Below are 21,766 nucleotides of genomic sequence, written 5' to 3' on the forward strand. Positions count from 1 at the left end.
ATGACACAACCTTCTCTTTTCATTTCGAGTATCACTCTAAGCGCATATTGTGGAAGGCCTAACAGGCTTTCTTCTCCCTCTTTTTAATTCTCCATGTCGTCGGTGGCACAATTCCGACTACTCCCTCTCCTCCTCGCTGGAGCTTTCCCACATCAGCCATCTCTCTCCCACGGACGGAAGTCATCTTCTTCGCTCCCACGGCAGCCATCTCTCCCCAATCCTCACCTCCAAGCCATTCTATCTGTCTCCCTTCCTCCGTTGTCCGCTCCCCCTCCGTTCTTTCTGCCAGCGCCATTAATGCGGGAGGCCGCCACCCATCCGCGCCCCTGCCTTGGTCCATGCGGCCAAGATACACCCACCCGTCGTGCGCGTCGCGGACGGGCGCTCTCCCCTGTCAGCTTAGAGCCCGCCAGTGCATTGACTCCGGTGTTATTCGTCGCCTTCCTCGACTCCGGTGTATGCATCTCCGCCTGTGCACTGCTGATTCCCACTACTGCTACTACATGATTGCTCTAAAAAGGTATTGCATTGCTCTAAAAACGAATTTCAAACTTGAGACCTCACATTTTGATTACAACTAGGCTAACTGACATCTTATGTCCCTATGGTGTTTGTTTGTTTTATATAAAAGTTTAAATTTGATCATTTTCTGTTCCATTTTTTTAATTTGATTCGATATATCTGTTAAATCATACTTACTTGTGACCTTAGATAAATTTTATTTACCGGTAAAAGAAACCCTACCTTCTGCTCACATTGATTCACGTTCCGAACATGATTTGCTCTATAGGAAGAGGGTCATGGTTGGGATGCTGTAATTAGTATTAAAGCTTAACATGGTTATCTCATCTGATAATTAAGTAGGATTGTAGACTCTTCGTGTGATATCATGGCCTCTGTGGTGCTATCTAATTCTTAGCTTTTTCTACACACTATCTAAACAACAACATAGCTTCTGTGTCAATCTGCTTCTTAACATAAATGAAATAATTTTTAGTTATGTGTTACTTGAATAAATCCTTTCTTACTTTCCTTTCGAACATGGATTAGATGCATTTTGATGTGTAAATAGATGGAGTTGGCCACATATGCATCGGTAACATGATGGGAGAGCGGGGTACTGTCGAAGCTATAGTTGATCAAGGTGTTAATAGGTATATTGACTTGCATACCTTGATGCAAAATATCTCACATGACCTATGAACTGTTACCAGCATACCTTGATGCAAATTTACTCATCAAGATTTCCTAAGTGAAGTTCAATTAGACTTCCATCATATAGTTGTTTCTCGTAACTGAACTTTAAATATAACATATTTTACAAGGTTGACTGTAAAAGGACAACTAAGAGGGATAACTCTTTTTTGGAAATAATGCCATGAACCCTGGCTTTCACTTAATAAGGAGGTGAGCATTCAGGTTGGAGCCCAGACGGGTGGGGAGCTGTACCAACCAAGCAAGATAATTGTAGTTGTTTTTGCATTATTATTGTTTCTTCACTTTGTTTTATGTATTTTAGGCATATTTTTTTGTGATGCCTAGAATCGTGGAAATCAGGTATTCATTTTGTGTTTCTCTTTTTTGAATAAAAGAACACTATTGAGCTATTTGGTGGTGCTCCTTTTTGTTGCAATGAGCTGTTTTATTATCTTATACTCAATATGTTGTGCTGTAGATAATTTCTTTCTTTGTACTAAACACTGTAATAAATAAGTATGCTTAGGATGCATTGTCGAATGATAATCTTGTTAAAGATTTGCCTACGAAAGTAAATTGTACATTGTGGTTACTGCTCAAGATAATCATGTTAAAGATTTGCCTATGAAATATGCATTTCATTAATTGGTTCTTCACTGATTTGTTATAATGCTTTGTTACGTGCATGCTTAATAGTCCCGTAAAGCGCCCCACAAAACCATCAACTTGAGTAATGTCCAGATCAATGCAATTGATATTTCGTTAGCAAATAAATGGTCATTTGGTAGGGTTCCAGATTTTACTAGAAACATTACAGCTCCAGTTTCTCCCTATAAACGTTTCTTTGGTGAATTAGAATCCATTTGTCCAATCTTTTGGCTAGTTGGATAGATTCTGATTCTCGGGAGAAGGTGACAGTTGTAAATGAGAAGGAAATCATTCAAAAATGGTAGAAACCACATTTTGTATGTTTCTCCCTTATAGTGTAAAAAAAGAAACATTTTTCCTATTTTGAATTCGAATCGCGTTGTAGCTCCGCCACCAGCCATGCCCTTTTCCTCGTATAGGTATCGTTGTCCCCGCAGGCCCGTCATCCTCAGCCACGCGTGCGCCACATCGCCGAGGAGAGCTCGTGCTAGGGTTTCGGTCACCCGCTCGCAAGTCTCATCGGTGCCGCCGTCTTCGCCCCTGTTTCCGGTTAGGGCATCTCCAAGGGTTCCCGTTGCACCCACCATTCCCTTCCCGATGGGAAAACGAACGAGAGGGGAACGAAACGCTACCTCCAATGGCCTCCCGTCGTGGGTGGGTGCGGTAGGGGATAGGAGAGAGGTTCTTGGGGCATGGGAACATCTCTCCTATCCCTTCGCGGAGACGGCGAGCGGGGAAGGGGCTGGAGGTTGAGCTCGCGCTTTCGGGCGAAATAGGCGGAAGCGAGGCACGGCGACGGTGGCATGAGAGAGGAGGGTGGCGGAAGGTTGACGGCGACAGAAGTGGCTCTCAGAGGATAGATCCGCGCGTTGGTGTGGAGGGAAGCGGCGACTGGACCGGAAGTGGCACGGCGGCGACGAGAGGTACGAATTTATATCCAAACTCTTTCGAATCTGAGTTTTTTGTGCGAATCAGGTGATGGAGCTATGTGTTTGAATCGCGAATCGGGTGATGGAGGGCCGACAGCTTGTCATGCGGAGTAAGGGGAGGAGCAACGGTTCGGATTGTGGGGGTGTTTGGGCGTTGCTTGCGGCGGTGCCGCCGGTGGGGGGGGGGGGGGGGAGGTGGGGAAGGGGAGGGGTTTGCTCACCTCGAGGCCTTCTCGGTTTGGTCAGCCATCTCGAGTAGGTAGTGTTGGTCCGCCGTCAGCGACTGGATGTGCGTCGCCACAGTGCAACATCGGCCTCGGCAGGAGCTTCCGACTACATGCGTGCTTATGGCCTCCCCTGATCTGTTGTTGTAGATGGATGCCACAACGCTTGCCGCTTTCGTGTCGAAGATGCAAGACCAAGTGCAGGAGGTGGCTGCTGCGTTAAAGAAGGTGGCCAGCGATAACTTGAGTCCAGATAGCACCCCAGCGATAACTTGGTTCCTCTTCACTCTTTGGTTGGTGTATTTGTCCACAAACTCCAAAATGCAAGGGAGAATGGTCGACCATACTGCTTCCAGCCAGAGAACAAACCTGTATAGACCCCTGAGTGAATTAGTAGTAAGTTTCTGAAGTACACTGAATATAGTTAACTTCACTATGGAACAATATAATCAGTTCAACTAGTTGTATTGACATATATATGAAACTGTATGTGAACCATAGTTTTCTAGTGAATATGATCCTATAAAAAGGTCTAGTTATCTATTCCAGGTGTAGTTATCTATTCCACTGTCTTGGAGTACCTAAGTGTGGTTGCCATTTTGGTTGTTCTTTGTTTGGTGGTCCACACTGTGGTTGGGTACTAATTGTCGATGCCTACATCAATTGTTGGGAGATGCATTGGATGCCATGGGGATTACTCAAGAACAGATTCTTGTCTCTGCTTGTGGTCCTTGATCAATTTCCAGAACCAGGATCAAAAAAGCAAGACAATGCTTTGATGTACTGCCCTTTGTTATGTTTTATCAATTGAAATCTTTGGAAGATGATCTTCCAGTAATGCAGGCTGCAACTGCATGGTGATCCTAAACTTTTTCATCCCAGCTGACTAGACCTCCAAATGGGGTATGGCAGACAGTAACATTTTTGTCACTAGGATACAAAACATGTCTCCAACAAAGGTATAAAAATTCAAAATGTCATATAATGATAAAAAAAACTACATTGTTGTGTCTGACAAAATAAGGGTCAGTACATACGAAAAAATTCTAATAACTGATGTTCCTGTATGCAAAAATTCTAATATGAGCACATATCTTTAGAGTAGTAGTGCAGTTGTATGGTTGGTTTGTGTAAGAAGAGTTAGCTTACGAAGTACATATCTTTATAGAGTTCATATGAATTAGCCATTCGGTTGCATATTCATGTTCCTTTTTCCTGTGATGTGCAGGTGCTCCATGGATCCGTTTTACGAGAGTTTTCTTTAGGATAAAGTGCAACGGATGGCTTGGTCCATGCCAGATATGCAGGGGGACCCTCCACTGTTGCACCTACGTTGGAGATGAGCCACTTCGTGGTTGCGGACACTCCTGTCTTATACCCCCGTACCCGATGAGGTTGCGGGGCAGTTCAGCATGGGTAGCGATGACAAGGGAACGAAGAAGGTGATTATCTCCAAGAGGAAGAAGAAGGCAGAGCCAAAGACTGGATTGAAAAAAGTGGACAGACGAGGAGGATGAGCTGCTCGTGTCCTCATGGTTAAACGTGAGCCAGAATCCTATAGTTGGAACTGATCAGTTAAAGGAGATATACTGGGGCAGGATCGCCTAATACTTCAACACGTACAGGAAACTGTCTATGGTGCAAAGGTCAGACAAGGCTTTGATCAACCACATGGAGCTCATCACAGACGCAGTTAGCAAGTATGCGGTGCACGTGATGAAGGTGGATCAACTCAATCCTAGCGGGACCAACGAGCGTGACAAGGTATGCACATATTTTTCATGTTGGGGCACTAAAGAAGACATGCTGTCATGTGTTTTGCGAGAAATGTTGTACTAAAACAACTCAATAGTTCTTGTCATTATGCCTAAAAATTCATTTGGTATTATGATTGATTGTTGTCAATGCACACTCTAACTAAAACAACTCAATAGTTCTTGTCATTTTGGAGGATCAAGCTAAGTAATCAATAACGTCTAGTCTTTGCATTTCTTGCCTGCATAATGGGGATGATGGTAAAAATAAGACAAAAATTGTCAGAATCATTGACTAGAAAGTCATAGTGATTAAAATAGCTAGGTACCACAATGGAGTAAAGAGCAATCCAATCCCTTATTAAAATTGCTATTAGGTAGACAGAAAGGAGAGAAGAACATACCTGCATGAGGAGAACTGTGCCATTTAACTAGGTTCACATCACCAAGCTCAAGCAGACGTTGGCCAAAATTTTGAACATATTGAACATGTTGCAAGTTGACCATCCTCTGAACAGAGTATTAGTATTGGACCAACACGCTGCATTATAAAGGACTAAATTTACATATATTCAGAAATATGTTTAGCTTCAACTAGGCTATACATCAATGCGATCAATAGAGTGACATACCCCTGATGAGTATAGTGTTTCCCAATATTCTTTACGTTGTTCTTCAAATGTGTTCAAAAGAATGTAGTTGTGTCATTCACTCATGTTTCCCTTATTGCGCAAATGGCTCGTGCTTGCACAACGTATAAGGGGATTGAGGGGAAGCCTTTTTCATACACGCACTGCTGGGTCATGCTTGCCAACCACCTCAAGTGGCATGCACACGAGGCTACGAAGGCGCAGAAGATGCAAGAGGGAGCCGAAGTTCATTCCAGCCCAGCGGCATGCAATGGAGTGCCTAACGACGCAACATCGAACGCATCTACAGAGATTCCTAGACCTATTGGAATGAAGGCAGCTAAAGTGGCGCGTGCTCGCGGGTCCCCATCCAGTACGTCTGTGCCTACCGTGTCGGGTGGGATGTATGCAACCCATCTTGCAAAGCTTAGTGGAACTAAGAAGATTATGATGGAGTTGAAGAAGGAGCACATTGAGGTGTTGCGTATGGAGGCATCCATCCGCAAAGATGATCAGGATGAGCGTATCATGAAGATTGACTTGGACAGTGTGAGTGGTCCCTTGAGAGAGTACTATAGGAAGAGACAGGAGGCAATCCTGGCGCGATGGAACACTGCCAAACTAAACATGTAGACGCACGTTGCTTATGCCTTCGCAAGGTGCTTATGCTGGATTTGCGAGGACTCAGTGTAGTGTCATCTAGTTTGTAATAATTTCGACGAACTTTGAAATTTTGTGTGGATGTGGCCAAACTCTTTTAGTAATATGGTATGGTTGTATGTCACCTTGAGTATTTGAACTCGTTCTGTGCAGTTTTTGTGTAGGTCTCATGCTTTACTATATGTACGGTTTCACCTGATTGTTAGCCAATATTTGCACGTAAGTTTAGTGCAGTTTGATTTAGAGGTTTTCTGGTTTTTGTGTTAGCCAATCAGGTTGCAAGAATATATGCAGTCCTGCTATGAAAAGTCAGTGTACCAGGCCCAGTGATGTATCATATATGCAGTCCTGCTATGAAAAATCTCAGTGGAGCCGTGGAGATTTCAATAAGTAAGTCTGAGGAAACAAATATTTGTAAGAAAAAATTGGAAAATTTTTATCTGAAAGGAACATGAGAGCTAGTACCTGCACCTTTTTAGCTTGACATGCTATTCTGAATTTCTGATGGTGATGTAATGTATCATCTGGGAGAGGCACTATTCTGGTTTACTCCAAACAAGTTGGCCATCACAGATTCCTGGTTCCTCTTCTGCACCAAGCATATGAACATATTTTTATTGGACGTGGTTCCTGAGCGAAAGCCTACTCCCGTACATTGCATTACATTACGAAGCATAACATTGCAACTGATATAATTTAAACGCACACATTACAACACCAATGCATGGACTAGACGGAACAAGACAACCTTCCTACTGTGCTCCATGAAGACTCCATAGGTGCTCCACAAGATCATCACACAGTTGGTGGTGCAATATTCGGTTCCTGATTGCTTGAGTTACTTCTATGTACTGGAGGACAGCTTGATTTGCATCGCGAGCAACAGTGGCTTCCTCACCCATATAGTCATACACCTCCTTCTCATCGTAGCGGCCCCTCTCATCCTTAATTATCATATTGTGCATTATGACACATGCGGTCATAATATTATGAAATGTGCTTTCATTCTAAATTCTACCTGGATCGTGTATTATAGCGAACAGCTACTGCAGAATGCTAAATGCACGTTCAACATCTTTTCAAACCGATACTTGCTTGACGGAGAAATGCACGCTCTTGTTCCCCTTTTTTGCCGCCTTTGGAGATAAATACATCACTCAAGCAACAATACATTCAGCATACGATCAGAGGATTACCAATGGCCTGTGATTTCAATTTATATTTCTCTCGTCATATGCCAAAGCAGGTGTAAGAACCAATTTTCTGAGAGTACTCTCGAGATATACAATTGATGACTATGGATAACAAATCCTCAGATATTCCAGACAGCCTATGCTAAACTCGGACGGTAAATTTCTACAGGAACAGGTTTTCTTTTGCTGCTGCCTCCTGGGTACCAAACCGCATCAGGAGTGGAGCTTCTAGCAAAACAAAAACCTCTCCGCTTGAGGTGGGGCAGAAAAAATTAAGGTATCAAACACTATTTTCTATGGTTTGATTGCAAATCGAGGTCGACACCGAACCAAACTTCAAACTTCTTAGCGATCCGCCTTGACGTTCCCGGTAGTATACAGCAGCGCCTCTGACTGGTCTCTCTCGACGTTGTGCCTTCCTTTTCCCTTGTCGAGACGGGCTCTTCGTACGGCCTGTTGGATTTGCCGCTCATGCTCTTTAAGGATCTCATCCATGTTCACTCCAGGAGGCATTAATGGCCCAGAGTAGTGGATTCTGTTCTTCTTTGCGCCATTCACCTGAACAAGCGAGAAAACTTCTCATCATATGGCAACAGCAAACTGATTCCTGCAATCCTACTCTTTGGCAGCATGTGAGGAATATCCTCCATGTACAACCATTTCCAATTGCACTCTATAAATTAACATAGAATCATTGGTATTGACCGGAAAGTGTCAACAGAATGTAGGAGCGGATGAAGAAAACTGTGTACACCATGCTATGACCAAAGAGACTATTTTGTGAAGAGATTGCGACAACATCTCAACTGAAATAACTGTGGAATAACACGCATCAGTCTATCAGTGAATTTTAACTTTTAAGACTAATAAGAGCTAATTAGGATAAATTTAAAGCTCACCACTGTCGGCTCCTTGTTTGCCGCCGCATCATCCTTCCGATGGGAGGATGACGGTCTTTCATGAAATTGATGATTCCATTCAGGTCTGTCAGAAGGGTCAGCAGCAGTGAGCTGACTGTATCTTGAACTGGATCGATGCTCTCTCAAATATTGTCTCCTGGCACTGTCCCCAAGGTTAGACAACTTAGAAGAATTGCCTCGCTGTCCGGATGCAGTAGATTGGTCAGATATTTCAGCAGCAACAATCTGGGAGGTGTGAAATCGTTGGGCCTTCGGATCCATTCCACTTGATCTGCCCAGAGTGGAGGAAGAACGGCCAGCATGCATCAAAGGAACGCGATGAAGGTAACCATTGTCCACAGCTCTTGCTGGCGGATCAATTGGAAGGCCAGCAACAACATCCTCCTTTGGAGTGAACTTATAACTGCTGCTTTTGGGATTCACCTGCACTCGTCTTTGCTGCGAAGTCACGGAAACAAGAATACTCAGTAACAAGAAACAACAGAATATGACAGCATTAGTTGCTATACATGGTATATTTTGTTCTGGAATTGGATATGTAGCGTCTATGCATTGCGGATACATACTAACTTCCAAATGAATACTCAAATGGTTGTACTAGCCTGCTAATTACTATAATGAATCATGTCTTAATAAAATTCACAGAACTCCTAATATGTACTTAAACGGTACTTCCTCCGGTCATAAATATTTGTCGCTTTGACCAAAATTTGGTCAAACTTTTAAAACTTTGACCGTCAATAGCTTCCAAAATATTTAGTTTGAAAACATAAAAATCACACGTGTAGATTTGCCTTGAAAATTACTTTCATAATATTATATTTTTATTAGATATTGTAACTATATTCTAGTAGAAAATAATGGTCAAAATTGCATGTCGAAGACCATAAAAAGTCAAAAGCGACAAGTATTTATGAATTATGACCAGAGGGAGTATAATTTTTCCTCAATGATTCAATAATCTGCAAGCAATATTTTGAAAACTCAATAGTGCTACCGTTTTGGCACCAGCAAAAAGAACAAGATTGTAGAAATTCCTGTGCAATGATTATCAACTTTCACTCAGAGACCTCTATATTTTAAATGTAATTTCCCAGTACCTGCAATCCACTATTGCCATCCGGTGCAGGAAGTTGCTTCCTCCGTCCGGCTTCAGATTCCTGTCCTTTAGCAGCTGCTCTTTGCCTGTACACAAAGGTACGAGCTTAGATCAAATAAGAAATGTCCAACATAGAAGATTGTCAATGCAGATTCTACGTAAGTCTTGGTTGCTGAGAGGGAATTACCTCCTAGCTTCTTCATCTCGAAGTTTAGCATCGTATTCCTTGCTTGGAGGATATTTTGGTAGACTTGATGGATCGCAGGCATAAGGCTTTGTTGTGAAGAACTATAAAAAGACAAAATGACAGATTAAAAGCAGTGTCATTAAGTTCATAACATGAACGAAAATAATAAAGATATTTTTGGATTGGATGGCCAGATCTATGCCAATGATGTTTGGATGTAAACGCATGAGCTCAAAGCAGTTTTAGCATCTCATACACATGTCCCCGTGTTTAAGAGTAATAATTATTCCTAGCAAAGAAAATAAGAAAGAGAACATCTGGAGCCCAAGGCTGCAGATTAAAGAAAAATGAGGAAGAATAAATCATAGTTGAAGGTGAGGTTAACTTTGGAAATGCCAAGGTTCACATGTAACTACCAATATGGGGGGGGGGGGGGGGGGGCTACACCAACATGCCAAACACAACAAAAGTACGCTAGACACAATAATTTTGCAATTTAGTGCAGGCATAAACCAGACAATTTAGAGCATAAATTACGCCAGACATGCAGAGCAACAAATTTAACGGCCAGCACTTACTTCGCTCTCAAGGGCAGATGTAGCGGTACCCCTATTCCCAGGTTCTACAGCAAGTAGACGGTCCAGAAGAGCTAAAGCTGCAGGAGGGAAGTCCTTGTATACATCATTCACACATCGGCGGTACGGATGCTGTGGCTTGAATATCGTAGCACGGGACAACTTCAAATTAGCCCAAAACTCCTCTGACGGTGAACCACAAAGCTTGAATATCTTGTGCAACTGTTCCACCTGAATTGAGTTTACACAACAAAATCAATCATTGCAATTCACATTGACGTCAAGACTCAAAAGTCTAAACTACGAAGATATATGAAAGATAAATTGACCATTTATCTTGAAGATAGAAAGTTTATAAATTATATTGTGTACAGTAAACTGGTATTGGTCCATGTAAAAGTAAAAATAGGCCTGGTATATCACTCAACCTGTATGTATGTTAATCATAAGAATATGCTGTGGGATATAAATATAAAAAGCATTAACCATGTCTTAGTACACGGATTACAGGCATCTTGAGCTAACAATTATATCATTTCCTTGACGTTTTTGACTTCTCAAATGAAATAACCTTCAGTGCACAAGTACTCAAAGGAATTGATTCACCTTCATCTGCTTCCCAAAACTTTTATCCACCCAAATTCATTTTAACCAATAGCATGATAAGAGAAAAGACAGACTCACAGATACATTATAGCATTACTGGGATTATTGCAGGCAGAAAATACAGCATTATTCTTAGGATGCAACCATCTGCAAGTTTCATCACAACAAGAAAAGTCAAACAGTACCTCAGTTCGTCCTGGCATGATAGGCTTCCCTGACAGCAACTCTGCAAGAATGCAACCAGCACTCCATAGATCAACAGCAGCGCCGTAGTTAGTAGCACCCAACAAAAGCTCAGGAGGCCGGTACCACAATGTTACCACACGACTTGTCAAATGCTGCTTTTGGTTGGGATTAAAGAATGTAGCTAGACCAAAATCTGCTATCTTAAGAATGCCATTATTGTCAAGTAGGAGATTTGCACCCTTTATATCCCGGTGCAAAACACCATGGCTATGACAGTGTTCAAGTCCAGAAAGTAGTTGTTGCATGTAACACTTGACCTGAAATGGCCATTTTTTAAAGTGAGGACAACATAAACCTGAAGACAAATGGAAAAAAAATTAAAATGGAAAACCAGAGGACACATCTTGAGGGTAAACCTGAGGCTCTGTGAATTTTAAGCCAGGTGTAGCTGCAAGTCCCGCAAGATCATGGTCCATGTATTCAAATACAAGATACAAGCTGCTAGACATGCGTGATGTCACCAAACCTTCAAGCTTCACGACATTTGGATGATCAAGTTTTCTTAAGATGTGAATTTCCCTTGCCATAAATCGGACACTCTCAGGGTCCATATTGGCAAACCGTACTTTCTTAAGAGCCACAATTTTGCCATTCTCAAGATCACGTGCTTTGTAAACGCTGCTATATGTACCTTGCCCTATCTGAAACATGTATAAGATGACATGAGAAAAATGAAGTCACATGGGATCAGTGGTTTGATACTAGTTCCAATTCCAATTAAGGACTTTTAGGAACTTCTTCTGCAATGTTTCATTCTATTAAGAAAGTAGAAGGGGGTTGTAGTATATGTTCTAAGGAAGTTGTCGTCTAGTAGCAGTTGCATTGACAAAGATGGCATATGTCTTGTTTGTCTACTTTGTTTTCTGTGTTGGTCTATCTCGAGCTAGTAAAGCATTTTGTCCCGGAAATGGAGTAGTGCAACCCGTTGATACAAAACTCTTTTCATTTTAATACAATTGGGCTCTGCGGTGAGCGCTGTGTTTCTAGTGTTGCAGTCAATTTTTTAACTACTCCACATCCTCAGGAATGAAATTCCTAAAATCTTACGAGTCCTAGAAACATGTCTAGTTCAGTACCTATCAGAATATGCTAGGCCATTGGAAAATGAAGCACTTCAAAACAGAGATACCCAATAACTCATAGCATGATCCAGAACATAGCTAATAAAGGTCCTGAAAAACGGAAACAGTAAATTTGCCATAAAAGTAAGGGTCAGCATATTGATAAACCTTGTCCAACTTTTCGAAAGACTCTGCTCTCCGAGGTTGCCACCCACGAACCGCCTCTGCTGCCACCTCTGTGAGCCATCTCGGCCATCCTGCCGCCACATGTTGCCCCTGGACTCCATTGGGCACATCCCTGATCCTTGGCTTGGCCTCCCCCTCACTCCTAACACCACCACTCCTTGGCTCTTGCTCTGCCGTGCCATTAACTTGTACATCCACCGGAGCACGCTTCCAATTCCCAGCTGCAGCAGCAACTGCCCTCTCTGCATCAACAACACCAATCGCCAAAGTGGCTCCCTCCTCTGGCAATGCCGCCACGGCCTCAACCACCGGTGCTGGGGGCTTCCGGATCAGCCTCGCGGTGCTCGCGTCATTCCCGGCGCGACGACCGGCGCTGGAGGACGTGGCTGCCACAACCACCCCTTCCTCATCCTCCTCTTCCAACTCCTCAAGCCTCTTGCTGGAACTGTAACTAATCAGACGCTTCAGCGAGTTGCTCGAGGGTCGCCGGCGAGGCTTCCCGTCCCCGCGCTCGTCCCCGCCATGGAATTGCTTCGAACTGACACAGCCCATAGGATGATTGGGCGATCCCGGCGAGAGACCTCACTCCACAAAGCCCAAACGGAAATTTCAAGAAACCTTTTCCCAATATGTCTCTCGCATCTGGTCGCGTATCAAGATTCAAGAACCCTCATTGCTGGCCGAATTGGAGTCACAAACTTGACCCATCCGCAGATCCGAATATGAATCCAACCGCACCAACTCCCCTCAGTCCAGCAACTGCCGAATCGGAAACACGCAGTACAGCGGCGGCGGCGCCACGAACTGCAACTGGCAAAAAAAAAGGGATCTTTTTTCCAGTACTCCGCAGGAACCAGCGACTCGGATAGAGGCAGCAAATAGGGGTGGGATCAAAATCAAACCTTGCCGCCGGAAATCGCGAGGCGTCGCCCCTCGGAAGATCTCTCTCCCTCCCGTCAGTGATGGCCTTTTTTCCTTTGGTCGTTCTGTTTGGTTTTTGGCAAGCACTTGTCTATTTCCCTTTCATTTAGTCAGCAATTACTTTGGTTGGTGAAAAAGAAAAAGAGAGAGAGAGAGATGTTAACAAGGGCAGTTGAGCACTAGATAAAACTCGTCGTCGCCGGCTTCAAAAAAATTTGGATTCAATTCAAAGGTTTGGGATTTTGAATGGATTTAGGAAAAAACTATGTTCATTCAGTTGCTTAGCTGGGTTAACTTTGATACCTTCTGATTTGGTCAAACCCTTAGCACCTAAGAATTTCCTATCTTATGGAGAAAAAAGGTCAAAGTCTAGTACTCCTATGCAAAATTGTACACGTATGGAACTATGGATAGTGTTTGATAAAGAATGGCGGTAGTAAATTAAATTGGAGAAAAAGAGTTGCAAGGCATGGGCAAGAAGAAAAAAAATAGAAGTTGGTATCATGAATGGAATTTGCAAGTTTTTTCGTGCTAAATTTATTCCTACCTCGACGGTGATGGATTTTTTTTTTCTCAAACTGACAGAAAAGATATACATCTTTGTATTAAGTGAGAAAAATTGATAAATTACATCACATCGTTAAAATGTAAGGAAGTTGCGCATTCGTTTCAGAAAAATATTTATCATTGATGTTACTTATAACGATTAAATTCATCTTTTTAATTACTCCATGTTCTTTTTATTGACGACACACGCACAACCAGATGTAGCTAGCCCTAATAGCAGAGGGTCACTCCAAGCACACGTTTTTCCATGACCATGCAACGACCGAATAATGCATGTGGCCGGACACGCACCGCGTTGCTAATTTGCTCTTGATCCGATAGCAACATCCTCTCTCGAGGTGTCGATCTCTTGTAGATTGCCACCGCGAAATGATTCAAAAGGACAAGTAAAAAAAAATCCACCATTAAGAAAGTTACAAAGAAAAAGGACAAGTCAAACAAAAAATCCATCCACCGCTAAGATATGCATTGTTCGTGGAATTCAAACTTAGCTGCAGTCAATCAAACGCCATGAAGATAATTGAATCTTTTTTTCTGAAACAAAAGAATGTTCAATTTAAGGATACACAAAGCAGATTTTGTTGTCTTATTTTAATTTTTGTATTTAATATTTAATAAGTAAAAAGAGTCAGTCTAGAATGATCCATCGGATATATAAATAGAACGTGCGGATAGCACGGTTGTAAGACCAAAACTTGAATCTTGATTCTCGAAAAAAAGACACTCGCTGTGTGTTTTTCGTGGTTATAGCGTGATCACTCAGCTATAGCGTGTGGGTTGTAGCCGGCTTTCGGAGTCTTTTCTCTAACTTAATACAATATATTCGAGATATCTCTCTTATTAAGTCGATTCTTTATTTCGGCTATATCTTAATCTTCAAAAAGAAATCAATTCGTAACGGTAAGATGAAAAAAAAAGAAAAAAAGAAGAAGTGTGGATAAAATTTCTTCATTCCAATAAGAAGTATTTTGTTGTAATAAGTTTTTTCAGACCTTGAATTTTGAAAACAAACCACTACCTATATCGCCGTTTGTATTTATCACTTCCTATCTTGCAAGCTCCATGACTCTAATTATACCTTTGCAAGCAAACATCAGATATTCAAATGCACGCACTGACGAAAGAGATATTTTTATCCCTTTTTGTTCAATTATGTGCTGACTTTGCTTGTGCTTGGAAACAACTCCTTGTGATTGCCTGAAAGGAACCACCACACGTACAGCAGCACGAATGAAACGGATTGGGAAAAGGGGAAACTAATCAAAGGAGAATAGAGCAAGCAAGAGCGACGTCAAAATCTAACGTGGGAAGCAGCCATTGTCAGTTAACCGGCCGCTTTCGGAGGGAGACCTGAGGCCAGTTACACTGCAGCTATCAGATTAGGAAGACTGATTCCAAGCGGAGCTTTCTTGGAACTAAGTAAAAAGACACCGTCATGACAAAGCAAGGGAAGCGACGCCAAGACAGCCGCTTGAAGCCTGCAAATCCATCTATTTGGAATATTGTAGGCGTGTTTGTTACAGATGGAAAAAGATGGTATGAAAAAGAAAAAAAAATCTAATTTACTCTCTGAAATATTGCGAGAATTCACTTAACCTGTTAAAGTATTTTTTTATCTAGTTACCTCTAAGTTTGTAATTTAGGCTCACATCACCTTATATCGATTTCTCTATGCGGTTTTGAGGATGTTGAATATTGTATTGCCTCGCAGGTTGCCACATCACCCCCATCTCTCTCCTCAGACGTTGTGAGCTCTATGCTTATATCAACACTTTCTTCCATATTATCAGCTCCAGTTCATTATTAATATCTTCTTTAACATCGTTGCACCATCATGATATATTCTTAAACCGTTTTCGTGACTTCCACCACGTCATGTGCAAGATCGAGCACGCGTGGCCTTCTTCGTATCCTCGCTCGGCAAGGCGAGGCTAAGCTTTGCTGAAGGATCCAAACACACCCTTAATTCACAGCTACTTGTTGCGGATATGCATATCTTCAGCTTCAGACGGGTTCTCATTTTCATCACCATCCTCGCAACACCTAATAAATAAATAAAATAAAGTGAAAAATAGCATGCAAAAAAACGTGACTTGCATAAGCTCTTTTTTATATTCTACATCTAAATCTCTACTATTTAAAATACATGTTGATACATGCATCATCTTTTTTTTTCTACTCTTCATACATCTACAATGTAAAAACCTCTAAAATTCGAATAATTTACTCACTTTTTATATCTGCTCTCGTCCTCCAGCCTACCTGCCTGTTACCAACTACGGACATAGGACATATTTTACTAATAAAAATAAATAAATAAATTATGAGAAAAATTAACGGATAATTTGCTCTTATTTTTCGAATCTCATCTAAAATCAAACTACAACATCGCTCATGACATATATATTCGACGATACTCCCCTGACACCTCCACATCTTCATATCTTAAGTTAATGGTTAATATTATCATATCCAATATTTTTATTTTTATTTAACTCACGGTCACTTAGCTACAGAGTATGGTTCGTAAGAAACAAATTACGAGGAACGAAAAAGAAAAGGAAAAAATAGCTATTGGGCCTAATGGGCCATGCGATCTGAGTCGACCCATTGGAAGCGTGCGCGATGAAGCAACCTCATCGTCGCCGTCTCCAAAGCCGAACCCATCCCATCCCATCCCCGACGAAGGAGAAGGAGAGACAAGCATGGGGCGGAAGCGGAAGGAGTTGCTGTCGTCGGCGCCGTGGCGGACGGGGGAGGCGGCGGAGGACGACGAGGCCGCCAGGCTGAGCCGCGAGGGGAAGGTCAGCGTCACCAGCAACCCTGGCGAGACGCCCACCATGAACGTGCCCCGCACTAGGCGTCAGGACCTCGACCTCGCCGTCGACGACTTCGACGAGGAGGAGATCGACCCCGAGCTGCGCTACTCCTTCCAGCGGAACAGCAGGGTATGGCCTCCCCTCCCCGCCCAACACTTCCCAATCTTTTCCTTTTATTTCCCCCCTTCCTCGGCGCCCTTCTTTGTTTTCCTTCCTCAACCTTTTCGTTTTAGAAAGTTCATGAAATATTTCATACTATTGAATGACTTTTTGAAAAAAAAAAGGATTTATGTGCGTGCGGCTGTGCGCTCTAGGTGTTGATGGCCTCTTTGCTTGCTAACGTTGCAACTGTAATGGAATTATTCGCCGCTGGGAGAACAATTGGCAGCTCAGAATTCTAAAATGATGAGTAATGCTGAGAAAATAGACAAAGAGAGTTTTGTTTTTCTAATATAGACGCAGTGCAAACATCTAAACTTTATTGGCGGAAAAACACCGGGTTATGCTTAATTGTGTCCTCACCTTCTTAACCACAAGAATTGAAAAGAAGAGATATACCAGGTTCTCGAGAAAGCATTGCAAGCTTATTAATCGCATTCGCCTGAGAAACCATACATGCATGTATTTGTATCCCTTGTAACGTTTAACTATAATTTGCTCTCATGTCACAGTTTCCATCATCTTACAAGTGTATAATTTTTTTATTTTTTATTTTTTTTTGCTCAAGATAGTGTTACACTGAAAAAAAGTTCTCTTAGAACATGTGGTATTGCTTCTCTGCTATATTTATTTTATCTACGTGTTTCATGTGTCTTGCCATCATCAATGGTGCGGTAACAATTGAGAAAAAGGTGTGCCCATCATCCTCTACCATAGCGTTGTATTTGTTGCAGTTAACATCAGACATTTATGCTGGCTTGTTCATCATAGTAATCTCCCAACCACCTTGCTACTTGTGCCATCCCACCATCAGAACCTGGAAACATGCATATTGTTCGCCCAAGCCCCAAATGAAGTTCTGCCCACTCCTGTCTGCTGCTACACACTTGTTCATAGTTTGAGCAAATACAATGAACACAGTCAAGACCTGAAAGTCATTGAACATGGGTTATCCAATGGGTATCGTGTGTGTCTGTGTGATGTGTAGATTTTGTAACCTAAAATCTCCACTCAGGTCATAGCACAGTGACGACACCTGTCCAGTACATTGTGCCACTACTTACAGTTTTCAAGATCCATGATATATGGTTGTTGATTTTTATACTCAACTAGTCAATCATGCTTTTCTACCTGCTCTTTAAACCAATTATGGTTGAATCAAGATTCAAGAAAAAGGATCAAGTGAAAACAGTGCAATATTATCCCATGTTAATTATATTTCTGTAAAGACATGCTGATTTTTTGTTTGGAACAGTGCATAAGCACTTACAGGTTGTTTAACCCCCTAAAGTGAGAGTTTGACTTTTCTATTTGGAGACAGTGACATTGCCTTTCTTTTTCTCCTTTGTTGAAGAAACATACTGGCATCGTCTTTATGTATGGTTCTTATTTATTACTCCATTCGTTTGATCATTTCAAATTTTATAGAGAGATAGAATCACAGCAAATAAATAAACAAAATATAGACAAACCCCCTTATTAAGGACCATTGACTTTGAAGTAGTGGTACCTTGTACTTATTTTGAGTAAATTATCATTCTATAGCGAGTCTGGGTCTCGTTTACCACAGATAATGTGTATCAAGTATTTGTTGGCTGTTGCTTAATTATCTGACAAGAAGCTCATCATTTTGCAGTTTCTAAAGAGAGTTTTTAGCGTGGACACACTTGTCAAGCCTCTTCCTCCTGTAATGGCATACAGTGTTTCCCGTAATGTGAACTTTTTCTTCCGGATCTTCACGCAGTTCTGGGGTAAGCTCTGTTGATAGAAAGATCATATTGTGTGTTTGCAGTTAGACTTCCTTGGTTCCACTCTTCTGATCTATATGCCATTTTATAACTTAGTTGCCTGAAATTGCATTCTTGTTTGCAAATTAAGAATAAGGGCCAGATATCTTGCCCTGCATACAGATAATAACCCTCGTATTCACTGAGCTGAGAGCATCTTACAATGTCTGCTCTGTGAACAATCGTCCACTCCAAAATACCCAAATTCTGTTTGCCTTTTCTAATAAACATGTCGGCAATAGAATAGCACTAATTTCAAGCCAGTAGTTCATGTGATGCTCGTGGGTGATAAATAATAGTTATGTTTTCCAAATCTTAAGGGGAAGAAAGACCATTAAATAGCATTGAGCCATTGACCCTTCCTGATTTCACTGGATCGTTGTTCACAGATCAATATATCTAGCTAGCTTATGTAATATTCCTCCAGCTTTAGTTCAAATTCCACATCATCAGTTTTGTTTTGTTTCTTGCTAAACCTTCTATTTTCTATCTTGCAGATGAAGAGGGAATCGCCAATGCACAGAAGTCCCTTGGACTGGGGAATGATGATGGCTCCCGGCGGATGCGCTGATTATAGTCAAACTAATGTTTCTGTATTGAGTTCAGAACTCTTTGTGTCCTAGACACCGGATGTCTTGTTATCTGCTTCGAAAGACACTGGATGTGGTGTTTCTGAGTTTGGATTCTAGTTTTGTTATTCTAGTGTTTGTGTCATGCATTTTCTGCTAGTAAAACTAGCCGTGTCATATATTCAGCCTCCAGATCTTGTACTCGCCAAGTCCACTCCCGTTTTCGTTTAAAACTTGAGCAAAATTGAGTGAATTGTGGCTCAGTTCACATATTTTGAACCAGACCTAGTAATTTCATTACAGAAACATCAGTGCAACAGCTACCAATGAATGTCATGCAAATATCCATCAGAATTCAGAGGCACAACTATGATGTCTGCAGGTATTAATATGTTGGGCACGAGAAATGTAGAAGTAAACATGGGAGTGTTACCACGCTTACTTTTGGACATTTGTTATTCCAGTTCCAGAGCTTCATTCCTCTCACTTGAAATAAAGAGACAGGTGAAACTCCAGGCAGGAGACCAAACTAAAATTATATCCAGTTCAACAGCTTCGTTTACTAGTCATAAACAAAGGAGTGTGTATCTTTTCTTTTTCTCTCTCTCTCTCTTTTTTTTTTTGAAGAAAAGCAAATCATGTGTTGTACACATTTATTGGACCAGAAAGACTCCCTAATCGGAACCCATAAACTATACGCATCTGCATACATATCTATCTCTAGGGATCATATCAATCATCTTCAATCGTGCATGCATAGGATGACATTTTATTTGCCCCCTTTAATTTGTACTAACTGACCCTGCAACTTAACAGGCTCTGCATTGGCTGCTTTTGGTGTTCCAAGATTCAGAGCCGAAGGCAGTGGTCCTGGACGCCTTGCTCTCTGCCTTTGCATCCTGGAAAGGCCGGCAGCAATGCTCACACGCTTGTAGCCTGCAGATCGCTGGTACTTGTCATTTCTTTTCTTGTACCTCCTCCAACACAGAGAGAATCAAGGCTCAGTGTACTCTGGCTGAGCAAGTGCTTAGTCACATTGCTCTGCATTCTGCCACTAACCTGACTGCAGGTTTTCTAATTGTTGTGAGAGATTAGACTAGGCATTAGCTAGAATAAGTTTACATTTTCAGTGCCTCAATCTACTGTGTTTGTGGTTCGTCCATTCTTTGCCTTAGTTCAGCAAACATATAGAGCTGGCAAGATGAGAACTTTTTTAGATAATGGAAATTTAGTTCCGGCCTCTGCATCTCGCGATGCACACAGCCTTGGAAGATGAGGATCATTGTAGTTGCATTTTCAGTACGTTTCTGAAACTCATATCTATCGAAGCTCAACGGCTAAAAAGGTAAGAGGTCATAGCCAGGTCGTGTTCATCAATGGATATGAGGGATTTACTTAACAACTTTTTTGCGAGCTAAGAGGATTATTGTGCAGGAGCTCGCTCCAATGTTAAGCTCATAGTTACAAATGAGAGGGGGAAAAGGGGAGTAAAGTGTCAAGTTCTTGTGTGATATTGCTCCATAAGATGCTCCGTTATATCAGAGCCTCCAAACTATAAGAAAATCCTGGAGGAATTCGTTAATGGATTAATGCGTCCAGCTGCGCATCTAAGTTATGAAATGGGCATTAATATGATTGATATGATTAACAGGAAATATGATATCTGATATGACTAACTTTTTTCCCCTAAGGCAGAATATATAACAGCATATTCTGTAGCCTGAAGCCATGAACTCTACTTTGAGGATATAAGCAATAGATATGCAGCCTTCTTTAATCTGATGATGTTGCCTAATATGATTGGCTGGACTTCACTCTTGATTCTCTGTGGCTGTTTCATGTATGATAAGACTGATTTTAATACCTGGTTGTGTGAAAAGGCATACTTCTGGAGAGACAAGATAATTTCATGTTCATCCAGCGATTTGCGAGGATGCTCTCGACTCGGAAAAGTCCTAAAATGTTGCTTAAGCTTGACATCTCATAGGCATTTGATGCGGTTGTGTGGGCATTCGTGCTAGAGGTCCTGCACACTTGGGGTTTTGGTCTGCGCTGGAGGAATTGGATCGCAATCTTACTGTCCTCTTCCTCCACGTGCGTTCTACTCAATGGCCAGCCCGGACTGCCCATCCATCATCAATGAGGCCTGCGCCATGGCGATCCGTTGTCTCCACTCCTTTTCATCTTGGTTATGGATGTTCTTCTTCAACCGATTGGTCATCATGCAATTCAGCATCAATGCAGCTTATATGCAGACTATGTGATCGTCTTCGCCTCGCCGTCGCTCTATGAGGCCTCGGCAATCAAGCATATCTTGGACATCTTTGGGGCAGCGTCCGGCCTTAGGACAAATCTAGATAAGTGTTCTATTACTCCAATCTATAGTTGCAAGGCCGCTCTGCAATGTATTAAAGGCATCCTCCGGTGCCAAATTACGAATTTCCCGATCAAATACCTCTTTCTTCCCTTGTCCATCAGGAAATTGTCGAAATGTCAGCTTTGCCCCCTAGTGGACAGCCTCACCGCCAAGCTTCCGTCTTTGGAAAGGGCATTTATTGAAGAAAAGTGGGAGTCTAATTCTTGTGAAATCCATCCTTTCCTCTATGCCAATCTATACCATCATGGCCGCTCATCAGCCTACTTGGATGATTGAGGAAATTGGCGCCATTCGTCGCAGATTCCTTTGGGCAGGGCATGATGACACGGTGTGGGGCAAGTGCGCAGTCGCGTGGGGCGCGGTGTGCGGGCCTTTGAAGTTTGGTGGCCTCGGCGTGCTTGATCTTAAGCTGGCCAGCTATGCGATGCGTATTAGTTGGCTATGGTTGCAGAA

At 42.1% G+C, this 21,766-nt stretch overlaps 2 protein-coding genes across 3 annotated transcripts; one reads left to right on the plus strand and one right to left on the minus strand.

Annotated features, from left to right (window-relative positions):
* Positions 1-7,233: 7,233 nt before the first annotated feature.
* On the minus strand, positions 7,234-13,233 carry LOC133895291 (probable serine/threonine-protein kinase At1g54610). 2 transcript variants are annotated; one of them, XM_062335510.1, is made up of 9 exons: positions 13,017-13,233; positions 12,097-12,918; positions 11,224-11,508; positions 10,807-11,124; positions 10,019-10,246; positions 9,441-9,541; positions 9,255-9,339; positions 8,134-8,592; positions 7,234-7,792 (listed from the first exon to the last, which is right to left on the minus strand). In XM_062335510.1, the coding sequence occupies exons 2-9, from the start codon at positions 12,664-12,666 to the stop codon at positions 7,580-7,582; spliced, it is 2,259 nt and encodes a 752-aa protein (XP_062191494.1). In that variant the 5' UTR covers positions 12,667-12,918; positions 13,017-13,233; the 3' UTR covers positions 7,234-7,579. The 2 variants fall into 2 exon arrangements, with proteins under 2 accessions (XP_062191494.1, XP_062191493.1); XM_062335509.1 differs by having other exon boundaries at positions 12,097-12,924.
* Positions 13,234-16,245: 3,012 nt separating this feature from the next.
* LOC133895294 (uncharacterized) lies at positions 16,246-19,145 on the plus strand. The gene is made up of 3 exons (XM_062335514.1): positions 16,246-16,550; positions 18,217-18,331; positions 18,865-19,145. The coding sequence occupies exons 1-3, from the start codon at positions 16,308-16,310 to the stop codon at positions 18,936-18,938; spliced, it is 432 nt and encodes a 143-aa protein (XP_062191498.1). The 5' UTR covers positions 16,246-16,307; the 3' UTR covers positions 18,939-19,145.
* Positions 19,146-21,766: the final 2,621 nt, after the last annotated feature.

The sequence above is a fragment of the Phragmites australis genome, chromosome 16, assembly GCF_958298935.1.
Source record: "Phragmites australis chromosome 16, lpPhrAust1.1, whole genome shotgun sequence".
Lineage (NCBI taxonomy): Eukaryota > Viridiplantae > Streptophyta > Magnoliopsida > Poales > Poaceae > Phragmites > Phragmites australis.